General features: G+C 60.7%; 5 protein-coding genes across 5 annotated transcripts in view; 1 reads left to right on the top strand and 4 right to left on the bottom strand.

Moving 5' to 3' along the window:
- Positions 1-1308, bottom strand: part of ACA1_157360 (calponin domain containing protein) — a gene marked incomplete at both ends in the record, with an annotated part of 5594 nt that extends 4286 nt beyond the window's left edge. Inside the window, 5 exons of the mRNA XM_004348422.1 lie at positions 8-82; positions 294-478; positions 628-723; positions 831-937; positions 1097-1308. Of these exons, the coding sequence (XP_004348472.1) occupies positions 8-82; positions 294-478; positions 628-723; positions 831-937; positions 1097-1308 (675 nt within the window). The remainder of the gene's footprint in view (positions 1-7; positions 83-293; positions 479-627; positions 724-830; positions 938-1096) is intronic.
- Positions 1309-1984: 676 nt separating this feature from the next.
- Positions 1985-3093, bottom strand: ACA1_157350 (GATA zinc finger domain containing protein; the record flags this gene model as incomplete). The annotated part of the gene is made up of 2 exons (XM_004348421.1): positions 1985-2893; positions 3088-3093. The coding sequence occupies 2 exons, from the start codon at positions 3091-3093 to the stop codon at positions 1985-1987; spliced, it is 915 nt and encodes a 304-aa protein (XP_004348471.1).
- Positions 3094-4837: 1744 nt separating this feature from the next.
- ACA1_157340 (uncharacterized protein) lies at positions 4838-6557 on the bottom strand (the record flags this gene model as incomplete). The annotated part of the gene is made up of 2 exons (XM_004348420.1): positions 4838-6022; positions 6330-6557. 2 exons carry the CDS (start codon positions 6555-6557, stop codon positions 4838-4840), a joined length of 1413 nt encoding a protein of 470 aa, XP_004348470.1.
- A 1132-nt stretch (positions 6558-7689) lies between these two features.
- On the bottom strand, positions 7690-9455 carry ACA1_157330 (adenylate kinase superfamily protein; the record flags this gene model as incomplete). Its single annotated transcript, XM_004348419.1, has 6 exons — positions 7690-7801; positions 8022-8176; positions 8320-8438; positions 8567-8705; positions 8884-9086; positions 9395-9455. 6 exons carry the CDS (start codon positions 9453-9455, stop codon positions 7690-7692), a joined length of 789 nt encoding a protein of 262 aa, XP_004348469.1.
- A 937-nt stretch (positions 9456-10392) lies between these two features.
- On the top strand, positions 10393-16647 carry ACA1_157320 (uncharacterized protein; the record flags this gene model as incomplete). Its single annotated transcript, XM_004348418.1, is given in 25 exon segments — positions 10393-10472; positions 10543-10982; positions 11008-11064; positions 11136-11196; positions 11275-11359; positions 11436-11631; positions 11711-11865; positions 11955-12131; positions 12287-12858; positions 12992-13185; positions 13276-13430; positions 13507-13594; positions 13687-13976; positions 14054-14224; positions 14292-14372; positions 14425-14725; positions 14757-14843; positions 14985-15021; positions 15055-15169; positions 15185-15332; positions 15441-15610; positions 15704-15902; positions 16011-16171; positions 16278-16457; positions 16558-16647. 25 exon segments carry the CDS (start codon positions 10393-10395, stop codon positions 16645-16647), a joined length of 4290 nt encoding a protein of 1429 aa, XP_004348468.1.
- Between the last annotated feature and the right edge of the window lie 47 nt (positions 16648-16694).

The following is a 16694-nucleotide window of genomic DNA, read 5'->3' as shown; positions in this document are numbered from 1 at the left end:
CCTTGACCTGCTGCTTGAGGGCCTCCAGGTCGAGCGTGGACGGGCGCAGGCTCTCCACGAGGGCCGCAATCGCCAGACCGTCCTACAATTTACACACACACACACACACACACAACACACACAACACACACAACACACACAACACACACAACACACACAACACACACAACACACACAACACACACAACACACACAACACACACAGCGCCCAGCTCCGTGAGCTGTTGTGCGGACGACACGCAAGGCACGACACGACACACGCCAGGCGCGTAGACAGAGCTTGATGTGCGTACCTGCCACGAAGAGGTGAAGTTGGTGACCTGCACGCCCTTGGGCTCGCACTTGGACTTGACCCACTCGAGCAGCTCGCTCTTCATGGCCGCGCCTCTGGCCCTCGCCGGACCGCCCTTGGCCACGCCGCCCGACTTGGTGCCGGCGCCGCTCGCGCCCGCCGCGGTGATCTCGCCTCCGTTACCGCCTAGCGTGCGCACGTGCCGACCGCACACAGACACACACACAGAGACACAGACACAGACACACACACCACACACCGCACACGCACACGCAGCACGCAGCTTAGAACGGAATTCAAGGAATCTCACGGTGAAGAAGTGGTAAAGGAGAGACCTCGGCTGGTGAGACCAGCGCCGCCCTGGAGATGGTAGTGGAGGATGAGAGTCCAGATCAGACCCAGGATGAGCTTCAGGTTGGGGTCGACGATGTCTGGTGTGTGTGTGTGTGTGTGTTGTGGGGTTAGTGATTGATGCGGTTGGTTTGAGCAAAAAACAAACAAACAAATAACAACGAAGAAGAAGAAGGTGAGCGCTCACCTTCGGGTCCGATGCCCAGGAGGTAGATGCCCTCGTTCTTGATGGCCTGCAGGGCGAGCATGCAGTTCTGCAGCTTCTCGAACCGCATACGCGGTCGGCCCGAGTACCTGCGCCACGCCCGACAAACGCCAATGGGTCAACAAAATAAATACAAAAACAAACAAAACAAAAACCAAGTTTTACAAAGCAAATAACACCAAGAACAAAAAAAGAAAACAAAGAAGCAACGCAAAAGAGAGAAGACGATGGGGGGGGGGCTATAGTACCCTTTGAGAAGAGCACCAGAGAGCTCCTCAACGAGATGGATGAGGTGAATGCCGTCGGGCAGATCTTGCAGGAGGTCGGTGACCTGGCCGCCCCGTCGGGCCAGCTGCTGGTTGACCCAGCGCGTGAAGGTGCGCTGCTGGACAGCCACCCAGTCGCGCTTTTCCTCGCCCGCGCGGCCCATGTCCTCGCTGGTAAGCCCTGCCTTCTTCATCTTTTGTCCTTAAACTATCTATCACTACTCGCAAGATGACACTACACGAGATTTTTGGGGCTACTACAGATGGAAGAAAGATAGATTATGGACTGAGCTGAAGTGCAGCAGTGCTGAAGATCTGGAGTGGTGGTAGTGTCAAGGTGGGTAGCTGGAGAGCTTGAGAAGCTGGCTGTGGAGCTCCCATGGTTGTCTCAATTTCAAGATGCAGGGCTGTGACATTCCTTGGCAGCATTCCATTCAAAATTTGACTGCCTCACATTCCTGTCGCCAAGCTTAAAGGCTTGCGGGTGATTGGTCGGGGTCACACGTGGGCCTCAACCCTAAAAGTGGGCTGCCTAGGCTGGGAAGTACAGTTCATATCAACCGGAACTTCAACGAGGGAAGAACTTGTTCACCATCTACACGACGTCTCATGCGCCAGACCGGTCACCCACTTTGCGCTCTTCTCTGCGCCTTCTTGTCGAACAGTTGCGGTCGTCGCTGGGTGAACCCAAAGAAGTAGAAGAACAACACCGAACACACCTGGCCGACTTCCCTTCTTTGCGTTTGATGTCTATTATCTGTTATCTGTTATCTATATGGTTGATGATGTTGTTTGTACAAACTCGGCGACCAGACGGGTGGAGGCCACCATGAGGCCGTGAACGGTGATGTGAAGTGGACCCAGCTCGCCTCAATTGAGCAGCGAGTATATGTCCGATCGACGCTCGCCGCAGCTGCCACCGGCGTGTGTCGGCGACGCCACCGGCTCGCGCTTGATGTGGTGGTGGCTCGGAGGCGACGAGGCTGGAGAAGGCGAGGTGACGGGCGAGTGCGGCTCGGACTTGTGGTGGTGCTGGTTGCCGTTGTTGCTGTTCTGGGCCATGGCCTGCTTCCGCCGCTGGAAGCGTTGACCGCACGCATTGCACAGCGAAGCCTGGCCGTCGGGACCCAGGCGCCACTGGAGCGTGTTGTCCGTGCGGCACTCGGCGCACACGCGCCCGCTCGTCTTCTTCCCGCGCTTCGAGCTCGGCGTCGACGACGACGATTGCGGCGAGGCGGTTGGGGAGTGCGAGGTGGTGGTGGTGTGCTTGCGGGCGCCGCAGCCGAGCTTGCCCGCGAGGCTCCGGTGGCCGTGGTTGATGTTGCGCTTCGCGGCCGACAGCGACGACTTGGGCGACGAGGAAGCGACGGCCTGCGAGAGCTGCGCGGCGAGCTGGGACGACAGCGCGCCGGGCGGCAGCAGGATGGCCGACGAGGTGGTGGTCGTCGTTGTCGTCGTTGTCGACGACGAAGACGAGCTGTTGTGGCTGTGGGTGTGGCTAGCGGCGGCCAGCTGGATGTCGAGGAGGGCCGCGTAGAGCTGCTGCGCGGTCGGTACCACTCCGGCGGCGGCGGCCGTGGCGCTCAACGTGAGGTGCGGCAGGAAGAGGCCTCCGTGCTGACCTTGGGGCACCGGCGGCGGCGGTTGTGGACGGAACAAGGAGGGAAGCACGATTGGGTTGTTGAGGTTGGTGGTCGTGGTGGTCGTGGTGTTCGAGCTCTTGTGGTGGCCGCTGCGGTCTTCCATTCTCAACATCTGGCTGGCGTGTTGGGCAAGAGACTGTGTGAAGAAGAAGAAGAAGAGGGAATGAAGAAGTTTGTGGTGAGCCTCATTGCTGCGTCAACCCAACCGGCGTTGTCCCAACTCGCATGAGCTGGACAGCTCCGATTGGACAGAGAAACTGAACGACGGAGCGATCACCGCACCAACGAATCTACACACACAGACCACCAGGCGAGGGGGTTGTGCCGTACGTTCATTGCTTGAAGTAGAGCCAGCTGCTGCTCCAAGTTGACCTGCTTTTAGTCTTTGGTTGTAGTAGCTCCTTGTTCTTGTGTGGGCGTAGCCGGTCTCCACAACTTTGTTTTTCGCGCTACTTCTTCTTCTACGCGCGAGTAGAACAATCCGTAGCCGCCTTCGTTCGTTGGTTCGCTACTTGAGGCTTCGGGCTGGTGCTGATGGTGGTGAGGTGGTTGGGTTGAATTGAAAATAGGAGTAGTGCTTGTGTGGCTGATGGAGGTGAGGTGGTTGATGGGAGGTAGAGGTAGGGGAAGTTGGTTGTGGTGTGGACCCTCAGCAGGTCCGGTTTGACGAGGAAAGTCGAGGGAGGTGACGTGTAGCGTGTGTGGTCTGTGTGCAGTGCGGCCTCAGCTGTGCTGGTGTTGGTGAGTGGTGCGCAGAATGAAAGACCGGCCCGAGCACAGGGCCCCGAGCATTCGGTGTGTCCAGCAAAAGCTCACAAGCTCGGCCGTAGTTGGGGTGCGGCGGGGAGACGGGTCTGACGCAACGGAACGACAACAAGCGCCCAGGAAGACTTTTTATCGGCCTGCGCTTACTGGTCGGTGCTAGGTTTCTGTAGACACTGGTCGACAAGTAACACTAAAAAGGACAACCTTAGGGAAAGTCCGTGCGTTCGGTTACTCCACAATTAGCAGTGATCAGCCGAAACCGACCAACAGGAATGCCAGAAAAGATGCAGAGTACAGCATTAAAAGGCCTCAATCGACAGTCACGAAAAACAGAAAGGCCAATGAGAAGCCGACTTCACGCAGTGCAAGTAGGGGAGAACTACGGGGAAACGGGAGTGTGCCCTAGCAATGGTCGCCGGCGATCGCGGAAGAGAGAAGGCAAAGCTCCAGCGACTCATCCGCATCGAACCTAGTCACGGTGGCTTTTAAAACACGAAAAACCACGCTTCCCACAATGTTCAGATCTGATGCATCTTGCATCATTTCTTGTTGTGGTGTTTGGATGGACCCACAGCCCACAACCTGAATCTCTGGGCCACACACAACATTCTCTCTTGGGTTGTGCTTGCGGGTCACAGTCACCCACCCTACAAGGGGACAGCTGTGCTTAGAACGGGTAGCAGGCAGCAGGTGAGAACAATTGTTCCTGCGACCGGCATGGTGGCGCCGTTCGGGCTCGTCTCCCGGAGGCGCCGCTGGAGCTCCAGAAAGGAAGTAGAAATGGAATGTCAAAAGGCGTGACAGGAACTCTGCCACTGTTGGCGAACAGGTGAACAGCAAGCTGTCCTCCCGGCCCAATTGGCGCCGGTGCGCTTTTTTAAGGGGTTCTGCCCGCGAGCTGAGTCAGCCTGTAGTCACGAAGTACTCATGCACACGCTCTCACAAGGCAAGCGCCCTATTCCCGCGGGAACCGCGTCAAGGCTTGTTAGTGAAGCCAAGCTCGGCTTCGAAGAACAAGAAGATGATGATGGACCCGCGCTCTTTAGCTGCTATACGGGTACCTCTTTCGCGTTGGGTTGCGGGCTAGGCCGGTTCCTTTGCCCCCGGCGTCCCAGTGTCGTCCCCGGCTCTTGTGACAGTTACACGACAAGTACGGACAGGCCACACCATTGAGATCTTAGAAGGCAAAGATTTGACAAAAGCTTTTAGATAAATATTTACAAGACTCTTCTTGACTATTGGGTTGAGCGCGTAGATACACAGTTGGGGAGTGGAGGGTGGTGGTGGTTGTGATGGTGGGCTCATCATCCATTGATCAGTTGAGAAGGCCGTAGATGTCCGAGCGCTTGGTGGTGCTCGTTCGTGAGGCGGCGCCCGTGGGCGATGTCGGTGGCGACGAGGTCGTGGCCGACTGCCCGTACCAGTGCTCCACGCAGCTCTGCGGCGACGACACCGCCATCGGCGACGAGTACGGCGACGACGTCCCGGCGCTTGACGTTGTTGTCAGCGCCATCGCCGGCGCTCGGCTCTCGTAGTTGCTGTTGTCGTCAACGTCGTCGCACTGTCGCCGGACCTGTCGCCCGTTGCGGGCCACGATGATGGCCTGGTCGCGCGGCGGCGGGGCCGACTGCGAGCGTCGTCGCTTACGCAGCTGCTGGGTGGCGTGGGCCCGGATGAGCGCGGTGGCAGCCGCGGCTACGGCGGCGCTGGTGGCCGCGACCGACGTGGTCGTGGCGCCGCTGGTGATCTCGCTGTCCTCGCCCGACATCGTGCGGCTGATGGGCGTCGTCGCCCGCGTCACGACGCCCGTCGACGACGACCAGAACATCGGCCGGCCGGTGGCGGCGCACTGGTCGTGCTGGTGCGCCGCGTAGTGCCCGTGCCAATGCTCGGAATTTCCGGAATGCTGGTGATTTGTCGACAAATTGTGGTGGCCACTCACGTGCGAGTACGCCGATGGTGTCGGGAACTGCTGCGGGTGGTGGTGGTGGCACGGCGCCACCGGCACGACGCCGGGCGCGTGGAGGTACGGGTGGTAGTGCCCGGCATGTGCTGGCGGCTGTTGGCCGTACAGCTCGCGGTGCTGGTGCTGGTGCGGGTGCTGGTGGTGGACAACCGGTTGATGGTGGTGCTGGTGCTGGTGGTCCCAGGCATACGGCGAGGTCGGGTGGTGGTGCTGGCGCGCAACTCCGGGCGAAGTGGCGCCACCGCCGCCTTTGACCGACCGCCGCGGGGCTCGAGGCCGGACCGGACACGAGGCCGACGATGACGTCAGGCTCAGGCTGCTCGACAGGCTCGGCGGCGGCGGAGTCGCAGGCGGCGGGGAGCCCGGCGCGCCCGCTGCTCCGGCAAGATCGGGCGGCGAGCCGGCGCTCGTGGTGGTGCTTGCGGCGAGGACCGAGACCAGTGACTGGACGGTATCGGCATCACGCGCGCGGAGTTTGAAAAGCTCCGCCGGTGCGGCTCCGGAGGTCGGGTCCGCAACGACGCCGGCGAGGAACTGCGCGACACACAATCACAACACATGTTATTACACACGATCGACTGTATAATTATACATGTTTCTTGTCTATTCGTATATATTGGCTATTGATTTGTCATATTTCTAGCCGTGCGGTGCAGTGTAAGTGTTCGGCAGCCGGCGAACACATAAACGAAATATGGAGTTATAAAATAAATTACTAATACATGTTTCGGTATATGGACAAATCACAAATATTAGTTCAGTCGCAAAAAAAACAACAAATAAATGAGCGAAAACCGAAAGAGTTTTGTGTGGGTTGTGTGGGAGTGGGTCGACGACGCACGTTCATGCTCGAGGAGAGGAAGCCCGTCGCGCTGGCCGGTCGGCTCGCTCCGGCGGCGCCGGCGTGGGTCGCGAAGTCCGGCAGCGGCGGTGAAGACGGCCAGGGTGACGACGACGAGGTCTCTCTTCCTCCGAAGTAGTAGTGGTGCTGGTGCTGCTGGTGCTGCTGCTGGTTGTGGTGATGGTTGTGGCTGTCCGGTTCGAGCTTGACGTAGTGTGCGAAGGCCATCCTTGTGCGTGTGTGTCGTGCGGCGAACGTGCGCGTCGTGCGCGTGTGTTGTGTGCTCGGCGAGGGAAGAAAGAAAAGAAAAGAAAGAGCTGACGCGCTGCACTGTGTGCGGCCGCCGGTAGGGGAGGCAATTAGCGTGGGTGCGGGGAGGCGAGGATTTGGGGTTCGTTGGCGAGCTGCGAGGCGAGATGCACTGCGGCACCGGTGTAACGGAAGCTCTGCTCCTGCTTTGGAACCAATGGCGAGGCGCAGACGGCGAACACGTCGGCTGTCGACGAATAACTGACGGGTCGACGACTGGTCGACAAGAAGCTCTTTGGGTCGCGCCTTTAGCGGTGGTTGGTCGAAATATTATAAAAAATAAAAATAGATAAAATAACACCGATGGCGGTGAGTTGGGTGGCCGGGTGTGTGCGGTGCCGAGAGGCTTCGGTAGTTTATGGTGGTGTCGTGCGTGTGCGGTGCGATGGCACACGACTGTTAGGTCGTCTGAGCTGAACGAGGCGAGAAACAAAGACTAACACTTCGGCCTCGCGCTTTTCTTCTCTGGACGTTGCCTACCGCGTTAATGGACCATGCGGAGTGCGTCCTACTACTACTGGTTTGTGGCCGGGGCAACAGTAGCCGGACCAATGGGTGACTGTGACTCCGATCACTTGGCCGTTGGTACGGCGGTGTGCTCGCTGCTTCGGTCAATTGGTGATTTTCGGCCAATCGGCAACAGCGTATCCCTTGACAACGTCCGCCGATTGGCTCCGCCAACTTACTCCGGACCTGCTCGACAGCACCGTGGCCGTGGACGCCGGCGCCGAGGGCCAGGTGGTCGCGAACTTCTGCGCCGATGAAGACGACCGCCGCTGTTCCTGGCCTGAAGGAAAGGCAGAACGGGGCCGCCGTTGGCCAACCGACCGCCGTGCGCGAGCCGACCACGTCCTTGTGGCCAACCAACGCCACGCGCCGGAGTGTGCTTTTAGCAGGGTGGCGGCGGTTGGGTGGCGGACTTTGGGGTGGCGCGTAAGTTGAGCCGGCAACCAAGTCCAGGGACACTGGCTCACCCACCGGTGGGTTTCTTCCCTCCCGCAACAGGAGCCGCGTGCTTGATGATGATGGGGCGTGACAAGTGTGACCGCGTTTATCTCCTTCGGTTGGGCGGCCAGCGAGCGTGCGAGGTTGCGGCGGTCGCAACGCCAAGCGCACAGCGCAGGTGGGCCGGCGGGTGGTCGGTGGACGGGAGTTGTGTTGAGCTGCGCGTGGCATACACTGCTGTCAGCTCGCGTCCAATCAGTTCGCAAAGCCACACAACCAACCACACGTGCCCGACGCACGGACAGATAAGATGACGGCGCATTCGATGAACCACCGGACACGCACGCGCGCACACACACCACACACACACACACACAACAGAGGAGAGCGGCGCACGTACGAGAAGTGGGTGCGGACAGGGCAAAGTGGTGTCGTCACTGTCGGAGGAGCTGGTCCATCAGCTTCTTGATCCGCTCGTAGCCGACGTCGGAGTTGGGCGAGTCGATGGTGTGCAGGAGGCCCGTCTGCGCGTAGTAGTCCAACACCGGACGCGTCTTCTCCTCGTACACTGTGAGCCGAGAGAGAACCGTTTCCTGCAACCCGCGCGCCACAACGCACACACGCAGAGACACGAGCACGCACACGCATCGTGGTGTGTCGACAACATTGAACATTTGAGCGATGCCAGGAAGGCAAGGAATGTGTGCGCAATTCCACACGAGGACCCGGGGCGTACGGGTTTGTCGTCCTCGCGTTGGACGAGGGGTTCGCCGGTGACGTCGTCCTTGCCGGCCACCTTGGGCGGATTGTACTGCAGGTTATAAGTTCTCCCACTGCCCGGATGAATGTAACGGTCTGCACACACACACACACACACACGCACACACGCACGCGCACACAAACACGGCCGCGCACGCATCAGTTAGTGGCCTGGTTCAGTTTGTTTCCAAGGCTGAGCTCGACGTGAGTGGGACCCTACGGACCCTTGAGCCGCTCGGCGATGACGTTCTTGTCGACATTAATGTACAGCACGCCGGTGATTGGCTTCGCGATCTGGTCGAGCAGGTTCTTCAGCATCTGGGCCTGCGCGGTCGTGCGCGGGAAGCCGTCGAGCAGCCAGCCCTGCCAACCCGCCCATCACGCACACGCACGCCGCCCCCACGGCACGAAATAGGATTAACTTGAAAATAAACGATCGCTGAGTCCCTGAGCCCGACCAGCCAATGTCGCCGCACACGCGCACCCACCGCACTCACGCACGCACGCACCACACACACACGACACACGACACACGGCTTACCTTGGGGTTAGTGTGGGAAGCTACGGCGTTGTTGACGAGGTCGAGCATGAGGTCATCGGCGACGAGTTCGCCCTTGGTGAGCTTCTCCTCGATGACCAGGCCCAACGGGGTCTTCTTGTCCCGCTCGGCCCGCAGCAGCTGCCCGGTGGAGATCTGCGACAGGCCGTAGTCGCGCTCGATACGCTCCGCCTGCGTGCCCTTGCCTTGTATTTTAAAAAAAGGAAAAAAATATATTATTATTTATTCGAGTATTAGATGATAAGTAAAAAGAACAAAAAAGATAAAGGTAGTTGTACCGCCGCCCTGGTTGTACGGTCAGAGAGCCGCGAGGGAGCGGTGGATTGGTAAAAAACGGTCAAAACAGAAAAATGCGAACCGTGAGCACAGAAAAGAAAGGAATTGCGAAGATGGTAGAGGCATGGGGGAGGTACGGGTGGGCCTATAATGATGAGGCGCAGTGCAGATGCAGAACCGCTACCATTCGTCGTGAAAAAGCGAAACTGCTGCGCACAATTCGCTCGCAAGATCTTGATGCTGCCGGCACGCCCCGCCACTGCACTCCTTCCGTACATGATCGTGCACGCGTGCCCTCCTCTCTTTGAAGTCTTTGTCTCCGCTCGAAACTGTAAAGATCTTCAGCGCCGGCCCAACAGTCCGCAAGGTCCCAACAGGTTTTCCTCGCATTTCTAACAAGCAATTTCTTCTGCCATTTATCATTTTCTTCTGCCCCAACTGCCTCAACAGACGCCCACCGAATTGAAGCTTGCGGAAGCTCTAGATCTTCTGCGCTCGCGACAGTCCAGGTTGAGCAAAGAGCTACCCTTACTACCCTCTGGTACCTCTTTGCACCGAAAAAGCGATTTGATTTTTCGTAAGAGAAGCGTGTCTGGCCCAGTGGCAAGAGCCCTGAATTTTTATTCAGGCAAGCAAAGCATCCGTGGTCCAGTGGCAAGATTTCCGCCTGCCACGCGGGAGACCCGGGTTCAATTCCCGGCGGATGCATATCTTTTTACATCTTCGTTTTGACAAGCTTCTACCGACATGTCGTCAAGGTTCATGCCCTCTTTCCATAGCCTGAGGAATGTGAGTTTTTACCTGCCAAAGGGTTGGTTTCCACACTAACCTCGTCATGGCACCTCTCTGACCTGTCTAGCCTGTTTTGCTTACAGTGCTTTGGCCGAAACCAGAGAATTTCGGCCACCCTGGCCGGGTGGCTGGCTTGGAGTTCGGCCTCATTGGTCTGGTGCGCTTACAGGCCGCACGATCTCCCTCTACAGGTGGGTACTCTCTTTCACGCCCCTTCTGCCTTTCGGCAAGCCCGTACGCCGGCGATAAAGGGGACAGGGCTGACTGACTCCAATCTCAGGAGGGAAGTGGCCGAAATGTGGGCCGCCACTGGACCTAATTGGTGGCGGTGAGCTAGCCCCGTATAAAATGGGCCAATGCCGCACACAGTCGCACACCTGACCGACCACCAGTCATCACCACACTCGCTCCTCCTCGATCATGATGTCGCGGAGCCGACACAGAGTCTCAGCCCCGTTCTGGGGCATGCTCCTCCTCTTCTCGTTGGCTGCCCTGGCCTGTACGTGTGCCCACTCCTCAACACACCTCTCATACCTCGCAACTGAATGCTTGTTTCGGTGGTGTGAATTACAGCTGCCCAGTCGCCCAGCGCAGCGCTGAACCCGTCGGCCTCAGCGTCGGCCTCGGCGTCGGCCAGTCGCTCGCCCTCGCCCTCGGCCGCGGCCTCCGCTTCGGCTTCGGCTTCTACAGTGCCCTCTGCTTCGGCTTCCGCATCGGCCAGCAGGCTGCCGTCGCCTTCTGCATCCGCGTCGGCTTCGCCGGCCGCCAGCAGGTCCCCTTCGCCTTCGGCATCGGCCTCAGCCTCGCCCTCGCCTTCTGTGTCGGCTTCGGCTTCGGCTTCCGCTTCCGCTTCGGCGTCGGCGTCGCCGAGCAGGTCGGCCTCGCCGTCAGTGTCGGCTTCGGGTTCGCCGAGCAGGTCAGCCTCGCCCTCTGCTTCGGCATCGGCGTCGGCATCGGCCTCGCCATCGCCCACGGCTTCACCGTCGGCATCGGCCTCGCCATCGCCCACGGTCGTGGGCTCGCCCGTCATTGGGCCAGGCAACTGCACCACAGCCCTCTTCAACGGCGCCCAGTCCTTCGACACCTTCCTCTTCGGTATGTGGCTTGGCCCTTCTCACTCTGTGCCACTGTCACTGTCCCTCACCATTGATTTGAAACGTACGCAGGAAGCGCTACCATCCAGAACGGCCAGTTCGGTGGTCGTGTTGCAATCAGCGGCAACGCCAAGTACGTCCACAACACAACACAACAACACAACACAACACTCATACAAAGACTGACATCGTTGCCTGTGCGACTGTACAGTTTGACCCAGTTCGGTATCGCCAATGCCCTGCCATGCACCAACGCCGATGCCAGGAACTTCAACCTCATCGTTAACGGAAACCTGGTACGGGCCACCTGGCTAAGGGCACAACTTAATTTAGTTTGTTGCAGTGCAAATATCTAATTTCCTTTTATCGCAGACGTCGGTCAACGGCCAAGTCGCGTGCGGCAGCGCCCTGGTGACCGGCACCGTCGTGAGCGCCCCCAACTTCCGCCAGGAGGCCCAGGGCGCCGGCGTGGTGAGCGGCTCTGCGTCGATGGCCGCTGTGGACTTTGATCAGAGCTTCAGTTCGCTGCTCTTCACCAACCAACAGATCTGCAGCCTCACCTGCAAGCGTACGTTCGGCACACACCGCGCACACACGCCACACGCCACACGTCACACACTACTTAACATTTACTTACACTAACACAGAGGCGGCGATCACGGGCTCGGGAGCGGTGACGTTCGACTTTGACAACACCACCAACGTGTACTGCCTCAACGCGGCCGATGCCTCGCGGGCCACCTCGTTCCGCTTCACCAACTTCCCGGTCGACTTTGCCGGCGCGCTGGCCATCAACATCCTGGTACATGTCCCCCAGATTGCTGCGTGTCTTGTGTGTGTGTCGTGTGTGTGTGTGTGTCGTGCATTGGAACTAAACGACGCACCACACAGGGATCGGCTGGTGAGACGGTGACGCTGTCGAACGCGGCGACGAACCTGGGCAATGTGAAGCCCACCCAAATCGTGTGGAATGTGTGCAATGGGCTCAACGTGCGCCTGTCGGCCTTCACCCTCTTCGGGTCCCTCCTGGCGCCCGCCTCCTCTATCAACATCACCAACGCGCAACAGGTACGCCCCCTCACCAACCACAACCTATTTCCTTAGCGCCGTGCGTCTCTTCATGACTCACCACCTCCACACGCATACGACGCACCACACGCAACACAGACGGGCATTACTGTGGGTCGCTCGTTGACGGCCAACGGATTCCAGAAATTCCAGAGTCTCTTCTCCGGATTCTTCTGCCTCTCGGGCTCGCCTTCGCCCATCCCGTCGGCCTCCCCATCGGCCTCCCCCTCGGCCTCGGCCTCCGCTTCGCCTTCGGCTGCCGTCTCGGCGTCACCTTCACCCTCGGTCTCTGCCACGTCATCACCGTCGGCTTCCGCTTCGCCCTCGGGGTCTCCCTCGGCGGCTGCTTCGCCCTCGGCTTCGGCTTCACCCTCTGCCGCCGCTTCGGCTTCTCCCTCGGTCTCTGCCACGTCATCACCGTCGGCATCCCGGTCCGCTTCGCCCTCGGCGGCTGCGTCGGCCTCTGCTTCGCCTTCTGCGGCCGCTTCGGCTTCGGCTTCGGCATCGCCGGCCGCCAGCGCGTCAGCCTCGGCTTCACCTTCTGCGGCTGCCTCTGCCTCACCCTCGGCCTCACCCTCTGCGGCTGCCTCGGCTTCAGCGTCGCCCGCCGCCAGCGCCTCGGCCTCGCCCTCAGCGGCCGCTTCGCCATCGGCTTCTGCTTCGCCCTCTGCGGCCGCTTCGGCTTCGCCCTCCGCTGCTGCCTCGGCCTCGGCCTCGCCCGGCGCCAGTGCCTCGGCTTCGCCCGCCGCTTCGGCCTCCGCGTCGCCGTCAGCCTCGGCTTCTCCCTCTGCCGCGGCTTCGGCCTCGGCTTCGGCTTCGCCCTCCGCTGCTGCCTCGGCCTCGGCCTCGCCCGGCGCCAGTGCCTCGGCTTCGCCCGCCGCTTCGGCCTCCGCGTCGCCGTCGGCCTCGGCTTCACCCTCTGCCGCGGCTTCGCCCACGGCCAGCCCGCCCATCGTGGGCTCGCCCACCCCGCAGCCGCCCATCATCGGCGGCAACTGCTCGTCACCGATCAAGGCGCTCGACGGCGCCGCCGACTTCGACACGTTCGTTCTCGGTTCGTTCAACATCAATCCTTCTTTCCTCCCATTGGCTGCCGACATATAAAGTGTCGGCGTGTCGCCGCTCACCCACCCTCCAATCACAGGCCAGGGCGACGCCCTGACGGCCCGTAACGGTCAGTTCGGCGGAAGGGTGGCGGTCAACGGCAATGCGCGCCTGTCGAGCTTCGGTATGGGCGCCGAGCTGGTGTGCGCCGCCAACGACTCGAGCGCGTTCAACCTCATCGTCCAGGGCAACCTGGTACCTTATTTCCTCCCCTTTTTCTTAACACATTCTTTGCATTACTTACATACACTCTTTCGATGGAAATCTGTAGTCGGCGACCAATGGCGAAATCTTCTGCGGCAGCGCCCTCGTGAATGGCTCGATTCAATCTGCTCCTTCACTGCGCCAAATCAACCAAGGTAATGCACCGTGTGTGTGGTGTGTGTGTGGTGTGTGTGTGTGTGTGCGTGTGTTCCGTGTGTCTCAACGATTTTCAACTGTGTGGCGGTAGGCGCGAACGTGACGCAGGGCGACCTGTTGACGCTGTCGACGCTCGACTTCACCGAATCAGCCGACAACCTTACCCGCATCAACCGCCAGCTGTGCGAGGCCTTCGCCGACAACTGCACCCAGGCCGAGATCGACGCCTTCGGTATCGTCTCCCTCCGCTGGGACAACGTCACCAACGCGGGCCGCGCGCAGGTCTTCTGCCTCAACTCCTCCCTCATCGCCAACGCTACATTCTTTGAATTCGCTGGATTCCCTGCCAACTTCTCCGGCGCCATCGTCGTCAACATTCTGGTATGCGGCCACACTCTGAACATTCCACATGTACATGCATACCTGCGGCATGCTTGACATTCCTCCTTGCACCACAGGGATCGGAGGACGTGCGGTTCGCCAACGCCGCGATCTCGGCGGGTAACCTGAACGCGACCCAGGTCTTGTGGAATGTGTGCAATGCCACCCGCGTCGACATCTTCGCTTTCCAGCTGTTCGGATCTCTCCTGGCGCCCCTCTCCAACGTGTCCCTCATCAACGCCCAGCAGGTTCGTGTCGTGTGTGTCGTGTGTGTCGTGTGCCACTCAACGCTCACTGGTGTCGGCTCTTGTGCAGATCGGTACGACGGTGGCGCTCAACTTCACCGGCAGCAGCTTCCAGAAGCTGTTGGCGCCCTTCATCGGCGAGATCTGCCTGGTGCCGCCTTCGCCTCGCCCTCGCCCTCTGCCGGCGCCACCCCCTCGGCCAGCCCGACCATCGTCGGCACGCCCATCCCGTCGGCCACGGCCTCGCCCTCACCCGCCGCATCACCCTCTGCGGGCGCCTCGGCATCGCCGTCGCCCTCTGCCGGGGCCTCGCCATCGGCTTCGCCCTCCGCGTCTCTGTCGGCCTCGCCCTCTGCCTCGCTCTCGGCCTCGCCCTCTGCCTCGCTCTCGGCCTCGCCCTCTGCCTCGCTCTCGGCCTCGCCCTCTGCCGGCGCCTCAGCCTCGGCTTCGCCCTCCGCATCGCTTTCGGCATCGCCCTCCGCATTGCTGTCGGCGTCGCCCTCGGTGTCTGGCTTGCCGTCGCCTTCACTGTCAGCCTCCCCGTCCATCTCGGCGTCGCCCTCGCTCTCGGCGTCGCCCACAGCCTCGCTGTCGCCGTCGATTTCCGCTTCGCCCTCAGCCGGTGTCTCGGCTTCGCCCTCCGCGTCGCTCTCGCCCTCGCCCTCGCCCTCGCTCTCAGCCACTCCGTCGCTGTCGGGATCGCCCTCTGCATCGCGCTCGCCCTCGATCTCGGCCACGCCGTCGCTATCGGGCTCGCCGTCAGTGTCGCCCACCCTTTCGCCCTCGGTCTCGCCCACACAGTCGGCCTCGCCCTCGCCCTCGATCTCCCCCAGTCCATCGCTCTCCGGCTCACCCTCTGTGTCGCGCTCGCCCTCGGTCTCGCCCACCCTGTCGCCCTCGGTGTCGCCTACGCAATCGGCATCGCCGTCGATCTCCGGATCGCCCTCGGTCTCGCCCACACAGTCGGCGTCGCCCACGCAGTCTGCTTCGCCTTCGGTTTCGCCGACGGCGTCCGCGTCGCCCTCGCCTCCGAGCAACAACGTGGTGGGCGCCGGCAACTGCACCAACGCCCTCTTCGGCGCGGCCCAGGCCTTCGATCTCTTTGTCCTCGGTACAGTCTCTCCTCCCTCTCCGCTCTCTGCGAATCAAACTGACACGCACCACCGCACACGCACCACCGCACACGCACCACCGCACACGCACCACCGCACACGCACAGGAACAGGCGACCAGAACGTGACAACCGGACTGAACGTGGTCAACGGCCAGTTCGCGGGTCGGGTGGCGGTCAACAGCGGTGCACGGCTGAACGACTTTGGCATCGGCAACAGCCTCAACTGCACCGCGGCCAACGCCACCAACTTCAACTTTATCGTCCAGAACGACCTCGTGCGGCCTCATCTTCCCATTCTTCCCATTCTTCACAGTCATTCTAACGTTCGTGTGTCGTGTCGTGTGTCGTGTGTCGTGTTGGGTGTGAAGAATGCAACGAATGGAGAGCTGTTCTGCGGCAGCGCGCTGGTGGGCGGCAACGTGACCAACCCGCTCACGTTCCGGCAGGTCAATGAGGGCGCCAACCTCGTGTCCGGCGTCGACGTCAGCATCTCGGGCATCGACTTCGCCAGCGCCACCAGCTTCCTCACGGGCGTCAACCAGGCCGTGTGCGCACTCAACTGCACCAGTGCGTACACCCCCTCGTTCTCTCAAGACAATCACAGTGGCCAATCACTCACCGTGTGCGGTGCGCGTGTGTCGTGTGTCGTGTGTGCGGTGCGATGACACAAATCAGATGTGACGCTGGGTCAGGCCAACGAGCTCCGATTCACGGGCGCCGCGGGGGCCAACTCGACCCAGATCTTCTGCGTGCGGTCGGCCGACCTGAGCCGCGCCGCCTCGATCGTCTTCGACTTTGCCGCCAATTTCACGGCCCCCATCGTCGTTAACATTCAGGTACGCAACAGCTTCGCTTCGCTCTTTCTGACGCCCTTCGTTCTTCGTTCTTTTTGGCTGGATGCCACGTCACGCTGACGCGCTGGGGGCGTGGTTGACGTTGCAGGGTTCGCCCAACGATACGACGGCGAGCTTCAGGAGCGCGGCGATCCAGCGGGGCCGGCTGAGGTCGGAGCAGTTGCTGTGGAACGTGTGCGACTCGCTGGACGTCACCCTGTCGCAGTTCCAGCTCTTCGGCTCGCTGCTCGCTCCCAACAGCAGCCTCACCATCTCCAACGCCGAACAAGTGCGCACACAGGCCTCACATTTTTAGACCGCACCGCACGCACGCACGCACGCACGCACGCACCAGCAGAGTCTGACTTGTCTTCTTTCAACCGCATCAGGAGGGCATTACGGTGGTCTCCACGCTTTCGGGCCAGGGCTTCCAGAAGAGGCTGGCGCCCTTCAATGGCTTCTTCTGCCAGCCTCTCTGATCCAACCCCACTCCATCATCATCATCACCATCACCACCATCAATTAT

The sequence above is a fragment of the Acanthamoeba castellanii genome, assembly GCF_000313135.1.
Source record: "Acanthamoeba castellanii str. Neff unplaced genomic scaffold scf7180000084724, whole genome shotgun sequence".
NCBI classification, from domain to species: Eukaryota; Discosea; order Longamoebia; family Acanthamoebidae; genus Acanthamoeba; species Acanthamoeba castellanii.
This window is presented reverse-complemented; position numbering and strand designations above follow the sequence as displayed.